General features: G+C 36.1%; 1 protein-coding gene across 7 annotated transcripts in view; it reads left to right on the forward strand.

The window, feature by feature from the left end:
* Window positions 1-15005, forward strand: part of HEATR5A (HEAT repeat containing 5A) — a 65267-nt gene that overhangs the window by 41176 nt on the left and 9086 nt on the right. For 5 of the 7 annotated variants that reach the window (XM_033063720.1, XM_033063718.1, XM_033063721.1 and 2 more), the window contains 10 exons: window positions 2314-2340; window positions 4179-4317; window positions 5146-5325; window positions 6156-6395; window positions 7138-7319; window positions 8936-9004; window positions 9424-9603; window positions 11538-11772; window positions 12169-12417; window positions 14017-14144. In XM_033063720.1, the coding sequence (XP_032919611.1) occupies window positions 2314-2340; window positions 4179-4317; window positions 5146-5325; window positions 6156-6395; window positions 7138-7319; window positions 8936-9004; window positions 9424-9603; window positions 11538-11772; window positions 12169-12417; window positions 14017-14144 (1629 nt within the window). The remainder of the gene's footprint in view (window positions 1-2313; window positions 2341-4178; window positions 4318-5145; window positions 5326-6155; window positions 6396-7137; window positions 7320-8935; window positions 9005-9423; window positions 9604-11537; window positions 11773-12168; window positions 12418-14016; window positions 14145-15005) is intronic. The other 2 variants (XM_033063722.1, XM_033063724.1) reach the window with 1 other exon arrangement.

Here is a 15005-nt window from a genome sequence, read left to right on the forward strand (position 1 = left end):
CTGCTGTTCTGAAGTACTTAGTTCTATTAGAAAAACTCCAAACAATTCTGGTAGCTATTAGCCTTGGTGGATTTGGGGGGCTAGCTAGGTGTGGGGGTTGGTTGAAGGTATTTGAGGGATTTGTTTTGTTTGTTTTTTTAATACTGTCTTGTCTCACTGTCAATCAGAGAGAAACAAAAATCCACAGATACTAAAGTGTGGTTGGATTTTGTTTTAATCTCATCTGTTTGAACACAGTTCTTATTCACATCTTCCGCTGGGTCACACTTGGGTATCAATATTAAACATATATTGCTTTTGTTTAAGCTGCCCCACACTGTGATACACATAGATATGCTAGTTTCAGAAGAGATGGAACTAATCTGAAGTGTTGTTTTAATATACACTAACAATTATACATAGTTTTTCTTACATTGCTAAAATCGCAACAAGCCATGTCAGTCAGTCTCTCAGAGGGTGTGGCGGCATTTGGGAGCATTTGTGATTCCATGTACAGCCTGCTTCTATCTCTCTACTAATATCAATAAAGAGGATGTCATGACAAAGTTGTCTTGTCTATATCATTTTACTGATTTTTATTGTTTTTACAAGTTGTCTCAAAGTACTTCATACAGCAGTTCATGAAGTTCACAACACTAAATTAGTCAATTAAGAAGCAGCGGTCATGGCTTGAGTGTGTGTGTTCATGCATGTGAGTGTGTTCCCCTCTATCCCAGAAATGGCTGTAGGCTTCCTGGGAGAGGAGTCCACCGAGGACAGTGGCATCACATGGGTGACCTTTCCTCATTCACATGAACTTGTACAACTAAGGCCAATGTTGCTGGCACTGACAATTCAGTAATGTCAGTATGTCTCTGAAGAGTGTTATAAACAAGGGTTTTTGAGTGTTTGCTTTGCAGGTCTCTGAGAAGATAATTGCACAAGCAATTGTGTATTTGTAAAACTTGCCATCCACCCCTGTAGTTTCCACCCACTAAATCACCATCTCATTAGGGAAGCAGAATAGGTTATTGGATCTGAAATCTGCACTTTACTGTGCTGTTTACTTGCAAGGTGACTCTCAGATAGTTTTTCTTCATGAGTTTAAATGTCTGCAATTTGGAAAACAAGGTGGGACAGTCCGTTGCATTGCATTTTGACGTCTTAAGGCGAAGTAACATCCAAAAGCTAGGCTCTAGATCATGTGGATATTCACCACTGCATTCTTTATTTAGGAAAGAAAAACAGGAGAGGCAAAGCATCTGGGGTCAGATGAGTGATCTTTTCCCCCTCCAGCCATAGAGACATGAATTTTCACTCAAAATCTTGAAAAAAAATGTGCAAACAATTTGTTTTTTACTTTTTTTTAGTAGTATTTGGACCAACGACCCTCTCCACCCTCTTTGCCCAAGGATTCTGTTAAATGTCTGTACCTTCAAACTTACTTTTTAAAATTCTCATTCTCCTGCCATTCTCCCCCACTCGCTCTTCACCTCCTCTTTTACCTCCCTCCACTCTCTCATAATCCTCCCTCTCCTCCCTCTTATCCCTCTTAATTTCTTTTTTCCATCATTAAGCATGCTAACACTATTTCTTGTGCAGGCAGCTGCAAGCTGCCTCTTCCACCCATCTTCCCAGCCCCTACAGCATGGGATGATTCAGGTCTCCAGTGTATTTAAGCAGTTCAGGTTGTAACTGTGCAAGCATTAGTAAAACATGACTTTAAAATGGACACACTGCTTCACTGGCTCATGTTTTGTGGGTTTTTGTTTGTTTATATTGTGTACGTATGCTTGTCACTATCTAGCTTCCCTTCTTCAGCTTCTGCGAGTGTTCCCTGTTTGTCAATGGGATCTTTCACAGGGCTTCTAACAATAATGCTTACTTGTCCTGCAATTTGCATTCTTGGTTCCAGCAGAGTACAAATTGTATGCTTTTAATCTGGTCTAAAATTAGCTCTAAAACTAACTTAGGTGAGCACAGACTTCTAAAGAGCTTATCTGTGTAAGCTTATGGTGTGCAGTATTTGTGAACACAGTGAATGCCAGTTTTCATGAAACACAATAAGTATACAATGTTAATAACTATGCTGTGCTGTTGTCTTGGTATTGTTTACGTATTAATTTTAGGGGCAGTTGGATTGGAATTTGAGTGTGTTCAACATTAAAAATAAGAGAAATTAACTAAGCAAATTAGGCTTTTGGTATCTTTGAGATAAGATTCTGAATTCTATTACTTGCTGAACATACATGTTACAGTCTCCATGTGTGGTTAATATCACTGTGATATCTTTTTTGGTTTTGTCATGACTGGTTGTCGTTTGTTTTTGTGCAGGAAATCTTGTTGGATAATTCTGTGTTGGTAGGTCCCTGTGCCTTGTTAATCCTAAACTTTTGCAGTTTGCAGTGGTGTTTTTATTTCATCTTTTGTCTTTCTTTTTAACCATTTTAATGTAATTTCTTTTAGCATGTCAAGTGATATTTTATTGTCATCCTAACCAGAGCCTTCCTAACTTTCTGCAGATGGCAGGAATACATTTCATTTATGTGCTTAGTGAGGGATAATTTTGGTTTTAATGTGTTAAATATAGAAAGGGAACTGTTTGTACATTTAAGTTTTAATGTGATGCTTGCATTTTTTGTCTGTCATTTAGTCCTGTCCCCTGCTTAGAATGTGAGAAAATGAGAGAGATGAATTATGTGCATCTTGCATTATTTTGGAAGCCTCAATTGGGCCCTCTGTTTTTTCCCTATTAAAACGAGCACGGAATTTTTGCATGCCCAGCTTGAAGTAGAATGTGTAGCCTGCTTGCATAAATGTTGCATTAAGTCTCACTTGTTTCTGAAGTTGCAATTAAAGTACCTTGCAGACATACCTATTGAGTCAGGCTCGTTTCCTTGTAGAAGAATTATGCAGAGAGTGTGTGTTTTTGTGCATAATTATGTAATTCTGAACATTGTAGATTCATGTGCACGCATAGAAATTCCGAAGATGAAGCTTAGTTTTGTTACTCTAACAAAGCTAAAATTCTGTACTGCTTATTCTTTTTGTCCTTAAGTTGCTTTCTTCAAGCATATGTTAACTAATATATGTTAGTAATTTTGACTAACATATATTGGCCTGTTGCTGACAAATGAGGAGCATAGCCTAACACAAGGTTTTCTTGCAGCAGACACACAGCTCTTTTTTACAGATGGTAACAACTAAGGGTACACAGCTGCTTAGTTGTAGAGAACATTTTTTTTATTATAACTTAAGCTTAATTTAGAAAGAGAGACATAAATATTGGTGTAGCTGTCTTGCCTGACCACACAGCCAGTTTAGCATATCTTTAGGATTCACTTCAGAATTGTCTTAAAATTGAAAGAAGCAAATAAAAATTGGAAAGCTCTACTTTAACAAAAAACCTTGAGGCTGTGTCTTTGGTTTTTTAAAGTGTTTTCCCTTGTTCCAGTAATAGTGAATCTATGATCATGTATTTTCTAGTAAAATAACCCACACACTGGCCTGTTGGTATTAAAATATGATTGTGCTATGAACTTTTTTGTTGGAGACTGCTCAGGAGAGCTGACCTGTCTCAGTGTTATACATTCACCAGTAACTCTCACCCTTTCTCTCAACTTCTCTGAAACATAACAATGTAAATTGAGTATAATTTTTTTCCAGTGAAACTGCAGCAGTGTTCTCTTTACCCTTTCTTATAAACTTCCTTTCATGCATGGAATTCTGTTTTACTAAATCCTGATTGACTCTCTTACCCTTAGTTTCACTGACATTTCTCTAGTTACATCTGATGATGTCTTGTACTGAGTTTTCAAGCTCCTTGTATGCATATATCTAATTGTCAAAGAGTTAGCTGTTCATTGAGACCACGATTCACCTGGCATTGAAGTTAATGGCAGTTTTTGTACAATATTGGTTGAGAGGTGGATTCAGCCCCAAACCGATTTTGTAAGTTGCGTTTGGAGAGAAAATTCTAACAGTACTGATATGTTTTGTAAAATTGATTGCAGAACTTGGAAAACATTTCATTTGGGGGTTTAAAAAAAAAAAAAAGCTGAACAAAAAGAGCATCAATTGCAGGTTTACTGACTTAACAGATTTGCCATAGCTGCACGTGTTCAGAAAATACAAGCCTTACTGAGGTATTGCCACAGAGGTTTGTTAGCCATCTTACTGTATCTTCTTGCATGTTTCAGATGAATCTCTGTAGCTCATACTTACTGCTGAGACGTGCAGTGGTAGCTTGCTTACGTCAGCTTGTGCAAAGAGAAGCTGCTGAAGTGTCAGAATATGCTGTTGCACTAGTGAAGGAGAGCAAAGAAGATTTTTCTCCAGGTAATGTATTGAAATTTTGGGATCAAAGGTCTTGACACATTGACAGTGAGTTTTAAACACACTTTGCTATGAGTGCGAAAACTTGCTACATTCTTGAAATCTTAAACTTTCTACCTCAGTCAGAACCGACTTATAGAACCAAATTATGATAAAATGAGGCAACGCAAGGGGATTTCCAAGGAAATCTGAGCCTATCTAGCCAGTAACTGTTGTACTAACTTTTTGCTAAAAGGCTTGAGAGTGATCACTAGTTCATTCTCATGTGCCTGTGTTAAAAATTTATTTCATTTCAGCTTTCAATTCAAGCTCATATGGAAATTTTCAGAAAAGATAGACTATAGCCGTTTTTTAAAACTGCTGATATTTAAAATGTGTAATATTGGTCAAATAAAAATTGGTCATATTAATTTAACAAATTATTTCCATGTGTTTGATTTTATGCTTTTTTGGAGAATGGTTTTAACTTCCGTTTCAAGTTAAAACATTGTTTTAGAATTATCTTATGAAGTCAGGTAAGTGAAATAATTTTTTTCAGGAGCTAGATGCTGTGGTGGTGGTAATGCTATGAAATTCAGAGTAGGATTCTTATTTTTTTTGCTGGAGTAACTTTCTTCCTGTTGTTTCTATGTTTCTGTAAAAGCTCAACATCTGTTTTGTATTCATAAGTTAGCTGTAGTGTTAAAGTGAAAAATATAATTGTTTCAAAAATATTTCAGGGCTAGTAAGTACTTTTTCACAAGATACCCTGTGTACAACCTTCAGTGGGATTTCTGTTGTCATTAATGCAGTTTTGTACAGTACTCAGTTCACAGACTTTGTTCTTAGCAGATGTGAACATCAGAGAAATAGGCCTGGAGGGGGCATTGCTGGGCTTGCTGGACAAAGAATTGGATCCAAGATTGTGCCAAGATATGAAAGAGACTCTGACTCACATGCTTACTTCAATGGCAGTTGAGAAGCTCTCCTTTTGGCTGAAGCTTTGTAAAGATGTTCTTTCTGCCTCTGCTGGTGAGTCTTAATACACTGTAGTTGAGAACACAATCAAAATAAGGCATGCAGTAGTGCAGTGTGCCACTGAGGGAAAGTGTTCAATGAATGTTTGCCATTTATGGAATGCATAATCGTCATTCATATTGAAAGATTGGATCCTTTAACTTAGTTCCTTCAGAGGAATATGTCTTTCTCTCTTCTGATTGCCTTTTCCCCACTGAACAAGTTCTTGTAAACATCTTAGGATATGTTGCCTGTTCATATTCTTGTTGATTTGTACTCCTAATGTTAACTAATTTCCATATCAGAAATGGAAATACAGAATAGATTTGAGCTTGTGAGTCCTGTGCAATTGCCTGCAATAAGAGTATTCTGACCATCTCTTCCATTAGTAATAGAACTGATGCAGGCCTATTATATCGTAATGGAACTCTTGAGCATGCAAAATCAATTACTGTGCTGAATACTGGCAGGGGTGAAGGAAATTCTTTTACCTGCAGTGCAAGAGGAAAACTCCTTGGATTTAGATTTTTCTATTTGGAACAGTACTAGCTTCTAATGCATCACACTTATTTTTAAAAGGTTTTTTCTTTTGCTTCTTTCACTGTAGTTCTTAATTTTCTTTCCTGGTATTTTTCTTGTCTACTAGAAAGTAATATCGACCAAATGTTGTCTTTATATTTGAATTCAATTATATTTGAATTCTAGCATTTACTGTAAGATACCAAATTCAAGGGAGTCAACATGAATTTGAGGCTAGACTTCAAAGAGTTTTCTTTCTGTAGGTTTCAGTTATAGTAAGAAAGAATATTATGTTTGTTTTTTTCCCCTCTGTGTCATAAATACAGATTTCAATACAGTAGCATCAATAGATACCACTCAAGAAGAGGAAACTGGCAAAGGGGATGATGTATCTGTATTAACATCTGACAGTGATGACAGGTTCCATCCTTTCCGAAATCCGCGATGGTCCACCAGAGTTTTTGCTGCAGAGTGTGTTTGTAAAATTATAAGCCAGTGTGAAAATGCAGGCAGTGCACATTTTGACATAACTTTGGCTCAGGAAAGAAAACAACGTGATTCAAGAGGTATGTGTTAAGCACTGTATTTCATAGAATGCAGAGTATGTTTAAAATAAATATTTTTTTAAAGTATAAGTATTTTAAAATAAGTATAAGCTCTTTCATCTTAATGAAATTCATCATAAATTTGTTGTTTGTAATCAATGAAATCTCTAATTACTCTTATTGGAAGCCTGTGTTCTTTAAGGTATAGAGAAATTTTTATTTGCTGAAAGAATGGCATCTTACTTTAGCATTTACACTCAGTTTCCTGGTTATAGTACCATGGTGTATGTGTGGGAAGAGTTTGTTTCTGTATAAGCACTGGCAATCACAAGTGATAGATGCCACCAGCCTACAACATCACAGTTTGGTGTCTGGGAGTATGACTTTAAAAAATGCCACTTCTTTTCTTTCCATAATTTGCATAATCACCAGGACAGTGCTATTTTTTCAGTACTTCTCTGTGTTTATCTGGAGGTGTTTTCCTCAACACTCTTTTTTAGAAAATCTGTCTCATACATGAAGTTATTTATACTTTCTTCTAAGTACTTTTTTGCTACATTTAAATGGAAAGCAGACTAGATCAGCTAACATAGGGTAGACAAGTAAAACTGATCTATGGGTGAGCTGCCTGAAGTGAATCCTTGATATGTGTTAAGGTAAAATGTAAAATATGCATTTTGAAAATGTTTGGAACTTATAAAACACATTATGTCTGAATTTAAAATTATTAGAACTATTTTCTTTTTCATATTTCTGTTTTCAGATGACTTTTTGGTATTGCATTTGGCTGACTTGGTCCGTATGGCTTTCATGGCTGCCACAGATCACAGTGATCAACTCCGTCTTTCTGGGCTTCAAATGTTGCAAATTATTGTTCGGAAGTTTGCAGCTGTTCCAGAACCAGAGTTTCCGGGTCATGTAATCCTGGAGCAATATCAAGCCAATGTAAGCACCATTGATAATAACTTAGAGAAGTTTAGAGTTACAGTCAATTACTAAAAGAAATTTGCATTTGCAGTGTGTAGGTATGGAGCTGGGTTTCAGTTACTTTGTTACTGAAGTATTGTTATTTTATTCAGACTTAACTTCCTTGGAGATCGTCTTTTCAGTCAGCATATATAATTTCTTAGCTCCAAAGTTTTTCAAGTTTCAGCATTTTTCCCTCTTGAATACAAAAAAGCCAAAATAGATCATTGGTGGGGGGTTTTTGGAAAGCATTGGTTCCAGAGTGTGAAAGTATTGCAAGAAGTAGAAATAATTAACCTTTGCACAGCAACCATCTCATAAAGTCCATTTCAGTGAAGTCTTGGTTTAGATTTAGAGAAAAGATGTTCTAGTCATTTAGCATTCCAGACCACACTTGTGTTAAATATGACAGACAGATTTGTTAAGACTCACATAACTTCAATTTCTAGCAGACACTGAATAGGTCAGATCACTTTCTCTCATAGAATTGGAAAGACACTGAAGACTGACCTACTTTGATCTTGATTTTGCCATTATAATTCTAGATTTTTGGCACACCTTTATGGAAAGGAAGTGCCTTGGTCTAGTGTGAAGCTATCAAGGGAAAAAAATAAATCATCTGTTCTTGCTGTCCAAAACCATCAAGTAAAGCTAATAATTCTTCTTTTAAGCTTCAGTACCTTTAAAATGTTTCTGTTAATACTGTGCACAGATCTCATCAGCTGTTTCAAAGAAGTTTAAGAGATGGGAAACTGTTAAAAATCAAGTCTACATTATCTGATTTTTTTCCTTAAAAATATCATAATAATCCAGAAAATGATGGATATAAATTTTCTGACTTCCCAAAATCTTGCTCAGAAGTTTCATAAATGAAGTCTCAGCTTTAGAGGATCTTAAAAAATTTTCATTAATTGCCATTAAAAACAAATCCTTTTCACTTATTTCACAAACATTTATTGTAGTACTTGTTCTTTGGGATGAAAGTATAATACATCAAACTTAAATATGAGTTTTCCAATACACACTAAAGCAGCTAGGGGATCTTTTATTAGCCTTTAGTGAAATGGTTTTCAACTGTGAGAGTAGGCAAAATCTCTGCAGCCCAGTAACTTTGTGTTTGTATATTCTTTATTAGGTGAACGGGGTTTGTGTTCTCCCCTTTTTTCACTTTCTGAAGTTGGCCAGCTTCAGTTGGTTGTTTTCTTAAATCTGTATTCTTTACGAATAAGGAAATGTCACTCACTAGGTGCCTTGCAAGTCTTTCATGGTTCAGAACATTGCTTTTTCTTTTGTGGGCTCCTCATCAAGTCAAACATTCAGGAAGGAAGACATTTCTATTTCTGTTTTAGACTGTGCAGAAAATAGAATCAACCCTGAAGACCCCTCTCAAACAGAACAATATCTCCAGTGTAAGCAAAACAATAAAAATATGACTTAAACTATTTATCTGCTCTTTAATCTCACTGAATCAGTCTGTGAAAAAATGACAAAGGAGCTACCTTTATAAAGGAATACTGTAACAAAGCCTAATTATGAAAAGTAAGTCTTTAGTCAATTGTTCACTATGTATTAAATGTTGTATAATTTCTCTTTAGGTTGGAGCTGCACTTAGGCCTGCCTTTGCTCCTGAAACTCCTCCTGATGTCACAGCAAAAGCATGTCAGGCAAGTGTTGAAAGTCAGAAGTCTCTTAGGTAATAGATCCTCTGAAACTTCTTTTTAGCTTGATATGCAACACAAGAAAAAGCAAATAAATCCTTTAACTTTAGATACATTCACAAAAAATAATCTCACCTATATTACCTTTATATTGTGACAACTCAAAGATTTTTGTCACTTTAAAGTCTTTTGAGAAACTTTGTTGAAGTTGCTATTTTGGCTGTTATTCGTGACACTTCACTAATATTTTGGTTTTCACTACTTAAGTGTACTAAACCGGGATGTCATTTCACATTTGGTATTGTCTAAGGGTAACTGTACCTTGGTAGAAATTAAATCTGGCTTTCATAATTTTACAGATAGAAAAAAGAGTGTCCAGTGGTGTTTTTTTCTTGTTCCTCATTGTTTCTGTTTCACAACACTAGGTGTGCAGTGCCTGGATAGCAAGTGGTGTAGTAAGTGATCTTAATGACCTTCGAAGAGTTCACCAGTTGCTTGTGTCCTCATTGCTCAAAGTGCAGGCTGGAAAAGAAGCACAAAATCAACAGTATAATGAAAGCACCTCAACTATGGAAGTACTAGCTGTCCTTAAGGCTTGGGCAGAGGTTAGTATAACAGCTCTGCAATGTTAGTCTTGGTATCAGGTAGGTGAGTTAGAACCTTTCAGACCGAATTTTCAGGAGTTTCTAATATGCTTCTTTAAATAGAAGGTGCTGATACTTTGCTTTGCTTTGCTACTACTAAAATTACCTGAATTTTGTAAACTTGACAAAAGCACTGCTAATTAAATTGGCTTTTACTATACTATACATTAAGAACAGTGTGTCATACTTAAAAATATTAATTGCTTAATATATTAAAATGGTTCAATATTGATTCAAAATTGTATGTTATAAATGGTTATGGTGATGGTTCATGCAATGTACTATTTTAAATAGATGTAATTTTTCTCTCTACCTGTTGTCATTTCATATCTTGCAAGTAGATCTTTTAAATTCATACTGTCAGTTGAGTACTGCTTTAGTTAAATTAAAGTCAGCTCATGTGAGTACTTGTTTTAATATGTGTAAATGCAAGGTTAAATATTTAAAACTCAAAAATGTGAACCATGTACACCACCTCCAAAAGATGTGTATTAGAATGTAGTGATAATGGCCTTGGATGCTGATGGTTGATAACAAACTAAAGTTGATCATGTTATGGAGGTGGATGATATTTCAATGTATAACCAGGAAGGTGCTTTGGAGGAGAAAGTAGGCAATAGATAATTTGAATGTAAACATTTGTAGAAAAATATACCAATGTTTCATGTGCATGTTTGAGAACAGATATTGACAAATAGCAAAGCTCTTGGAGACAAGCTAGCAGGTAGGAATAAAAATCTTGAAAACATGCTTACATTGAAAGATTTAAATGGGTTTGTCTATTTAATCTGTTCAGGAAAATATAAAGTACTGTGAACAATTTAAAATCATTGCATGAAGAATAGGTTTTTAATAGCATATAGTAACCCTTTCACTGGTCAGAAGCCAGGGCAAAATTCAGACTCGATGTGAGGCTCAACTGTCAGAAGTGAAGATCTGTAGAGTGTTCCAGCCTATAATTAAGATCACTAGAATTCTTCAGAGAAAACTCTGTAGAGCTTCCTATAAGCTTTTGTGGCCTGTAATTTGCAAATATTTCACTTAAGCCCTAGGCAGTTCCTTCTCCGTTAGAACTGACCTATTTCTTATTTACAGTAATTGAAGGAATTCTCCTATCCTGTAATGCTGCAGGGAGGCCTGAGACAAGGACTTGATGTGTGTTTAGTTGCTGGTCTGGGACAGCCCGGTACAAGTAGCAAACATGAAAAAGATGCAGAAATCATAATTGCAGGAGACTAGTATCCAACAAAGCTGACTTGAGATACATTGAATCTAAACATGTGCTTTACAGTTGAGAAGAGCTTCCTTCCGGGGGCATTTTGGAGATACTACAGAAAACTTTGTCTGAAACATTCTCATATATCTCACATATATTTTTGATAACCAGAGAGGGAAATTAACACTGAAATTAACCTGTAGATGGTAACACCCAAAGTTTGCAAAGTATGCAAGATTTCACTCTTCATTCTTTATTGCTAACTTGGGATAACATGTATTTTTGTGAAGTCAGTTTCAAGTGCCCCTATAGCATTTCAGTTAAAAGATTTAGGAATGGGTTAAGTGTCATTTCTGAATCATTATTATAAATATATAATTTAATAGTTGTTAGTCTATGATGGTTGGAAGCAGAAACTGGACAAATAATATATTCGTTTTTAAGAGCAGGATACTTAGTTGCAGGAAGGAATTTTAGTAGTTTTCCCCTTTTGGGGGATTCTTGCATCGTAATTAGCTGGGGAAAGGATTCAGAGTGTTTAGAGAATAAGTGCTTGTTTACCCATGATTACTGGACTTGATAGAAAACCTCATGCCTGTTCAACAGGCAGCCAGGCTAGTGATCAGAGTAGTTTTCCAAATGTTAATATCTGTAACTCTCTATCCAAATATATCAACAGGTTTATATAGTTGCAGTTGAAAAGCAGAAAAATCAAGGTAATACACACAAGCACTGTTTAAAAATTGCAAACTCCTCCGAAGAAAGCTTCAGCAATGTAACATTTTCGACCAGTGGTCTTCTGGACTTGGTACAGGCGGATCTTGGAACACTGAGCAAGCTCTGGCTTGCTGCACTTCAGGATTTTGCTCTCTTAACTTTGCCTCCAGAATATGCATCACAACTACCTGCTGAAGGTAAAAAGGCAAATGAGTTGGATTTTCCTGAGTCACTTGTAAGCAAACTGACTTGTGTTAAGATCGTAGTAAGGTTAAATTGTATTGAGAATAAGACTACTTATGGATCTATTCAAAAATCAGAACTGCCTTTGAGAACAAAGGTTTCATGGATGTGAAGAGTGGTTTGGTATTCTTATTTGTTGGCTATTTTTATGGTTGAAAGAAGAAATAGGTAAGCTATTGAGTTATGTCCAAATAAATCTAAATGAAGTGCCCTCATTGTCCTGAATTTTAATACTAAACATTAAAAAAAAAAAAAAAAGTCATACATAGAACACAATCCTGTTTTAAGAATGAGAAAATCCAGTAGTTGAAACTAAATTACACCCTTAAAACTAATTTCTTTTCTTGTAGGTGGTACATTTTATACAGCAGAGACAATTGAAAATGCCAGACCTCACTACTACAACTCCTGGGCACTGATACTTTATGCTACAGCTTTATGGCTCACTAGCACAGGTTTCATTGTTGTTGATCCAGATGAAGGAGTTACAAATCTCTCCAGACCTGTTACCCCAACTACCATGTGTCAAGACTCTTCTACCAAGCCCTTGGTGAAATCTCCTGAGGATGTGAATACTGACAGATTTCATCTTATCTTGGGTTAGTGAGTGACTGCATAGTCTGCCTCGATGACGTAACTCAAAATGTAGATAAAACAGTTAGCAAATGAAATTTAAATTATTCAAATTTAACTGTATCCTTGAATATCACATATTTTGGAAAAGCATGGTGAGAAGAATTTTAAGTCCTACTGAGAAAATTGTAAGGCATTTTCCCAAATTACAAAAACCACTGTGAGCTAAACAAGCCCTAAAGAAATGCTTATTGCTCTGCTCATGAACATGCAAGTTCAGGGGTGGATTTTACAGTGTTTGTACCAGTACAGTTACAGAGTGTATGGATTAGTTTCACTGAAGTACAGTTTTACACCACACAATAGTTTATAGGTTGGTAGGGACTTGTGGAAATCATGTTGTCCACCTCCTGCTCAAGCAGGTTCACATAAAGCCAGCTGCCCAGGACCATGTCCAAACAGCTTTTGAATATCTGTGTGGATGGAGATTTAACCTCTCTGGGCAATCTGTACCAGTGCTCAGTCACCTACACAGTAATGAAGTACTGTACACACTCATATAAAGCTTTGTTAAGCCTCCACTACTGCAGGAGCTAATCAGGTAGTTGAATTCAGTCCCATTTCTCTTAAGTTTACACAATTAGTCATTTCTGGTTATATATTTTTTTCTTGGCCTCTCTTTTGTATCCTTCTTTTGTAATTCTCTTTTGGAATGAGTTTGTATGACTTTGTTGCATGTCTCTTCTTTTGAATCCCGTCTGCAGAGAGCCAGCTCCCTATTGAACTCTGTTAGAGAGAGTTCTGATACAAAAGCTGCTCATTTCCCCTTCTTCCTCTACTAAATTCCTCCTCTAAAATTTCACATATTTGACCATGGGCATATGGCTTGTTTATTCTGCTTTTTAATAAAATAGCATTTTAATTTTGATTCCCTACGGAGAAACTGGGAGAATTTAAAGCTGCTTTTCTGTTGCACAGCTGTTGTTTAGTGGACATTGATTGGTTTCCCAAGTCATCGTACAGTTTGGAATTACAGCTGTACAACTGGGATGAGAATATGGATTACCATTTATATGAAGGTTATCTCCAATATTTTGAGGTGTCCTGAAAGCTGAGAAAAAAGATAGCTCTTATCTGCTCTGGGATTTACAAACTTAGGCTTCATGTAATGTACTTACTGCTGGTTGTCTAGTTGTGGTAGTTGGCATTTTTAGCATTTTTTTAAATCGGAAGATAAACCTCAGCCTTAGAGTTTGTGAACTACTATTACTTTCAGAATTTCCTTTTATTACATAAATCAGAGTGATCAGGCAAATATTCTGCTATATGCTCATTATGAATTGTCCTGTCTGTTCACTGGACCTCATGTTTTATTCAGAAATTTCTGGGGTTTTATTTATGTTAGTAACCAGTTATAATTGGTTCTTTTACTGTCTAGAAGGTGAAGTTTCATTGTTTTGATGGATATAGAGGTCTTGCCCCAGGATATTAGCAATAGGAGACAAATTCACTTACAATGCTATTTCTGTGGTTGCTCAACCTTCTGTGAGGTTACTTAATAGAAAAAATTACTTCTTCTTAAAATTTCTAGTACACATGGGGATTTCTTTTTCTGATGCTTACAGGAATTAGCGTGGAGTTCCTGTGCTCTCCTCGATCAGATGCAGCAATGGAGAGCATTATTGCCTGCTTGCATGCCCTACAGGCACTCTTCGATGTTCCGTGGCCAAGATCTAAAATAGGTGGTGATCAGGTAATGCATAATGACCAAATGTCCCCCAGAATTAAGATATAGTTTTAGTCTGAGCAGTACCTCTATAATTGCTTGTATTTATTTATTTATTATTCAGGAATCTTCAACGTACAAGTAGTAGGTAAATTGTATGCTTTACCCAAATCCAAAGCTGTAGAGGGAGGTAAAAGAGAACACAACGTGGAACCCGTGAGGTGAGGGGCGGAGAATTTGAGCGCATTTTGTCAGGAAGGAGTAATTAGATGAGTAGGATGAGAGCCAGGTAAAGACAAAATTCTGGAAAAGAGAGTTCTCTTACTCTCTCTCTATCAAGGCATAGTTGAATTAATTCTGTTATAAAAGTCAAAGCTGATAAAAGAAGACTGGATAAAAGCAGTAATACTAAAAAACGAAAAAAAGGCAAAACCAGAAAAAGACCAACACCAGAACAGTGATCCTAAAAAGAAGTAGTAATCTGAAATTTCTTCTTTTTTTTTTTTTCTTTAAATTAAGGTTTATACCATCCCATGTGTCATACGATTGTCTAACCCAATGAAAGTGATAAAACCTGTGGACATGGGGATGCTCTGTCCAAGGAAATGCATATAGTGTAGGAGGGATGCACTGTAGTGTCCCCACCTTCAAGGGTTAAGAAGCCAGAAGATAAAGATTACTTTGGCTTTTTTCATTGTTTTAAGTGCCCTATTGCTACTCTGTTTGAGGCTCACTTCGCACTCTGGTAGTTCTGTAGCAGGCCTAGCCTGGGACAGCAGCATGATTTAAGGTAAAAGATATAAAGAGGCTCTTTTCTCTTAGGGGGTTTTGTGATTTATTTCTTCATGTCTAGGGGGTAAAAGAGGAAGATTGCCAAGGACAGGGGTC

The sequence above is a fragment of the Catharus ustulatus genome, chromosome 6 (genome assembly GCF_009819885.2).
Source record: "Catharus ustulatus isolate bCatUst1 chromosome 6, bCatUst1.pri.v2, whole genome shotgun sequence".
NCBI lineage: Eukaryota > Metazoa > Chordata > Aves > Passeriformes > Turdidae > Catharus > Catharus ustulatus.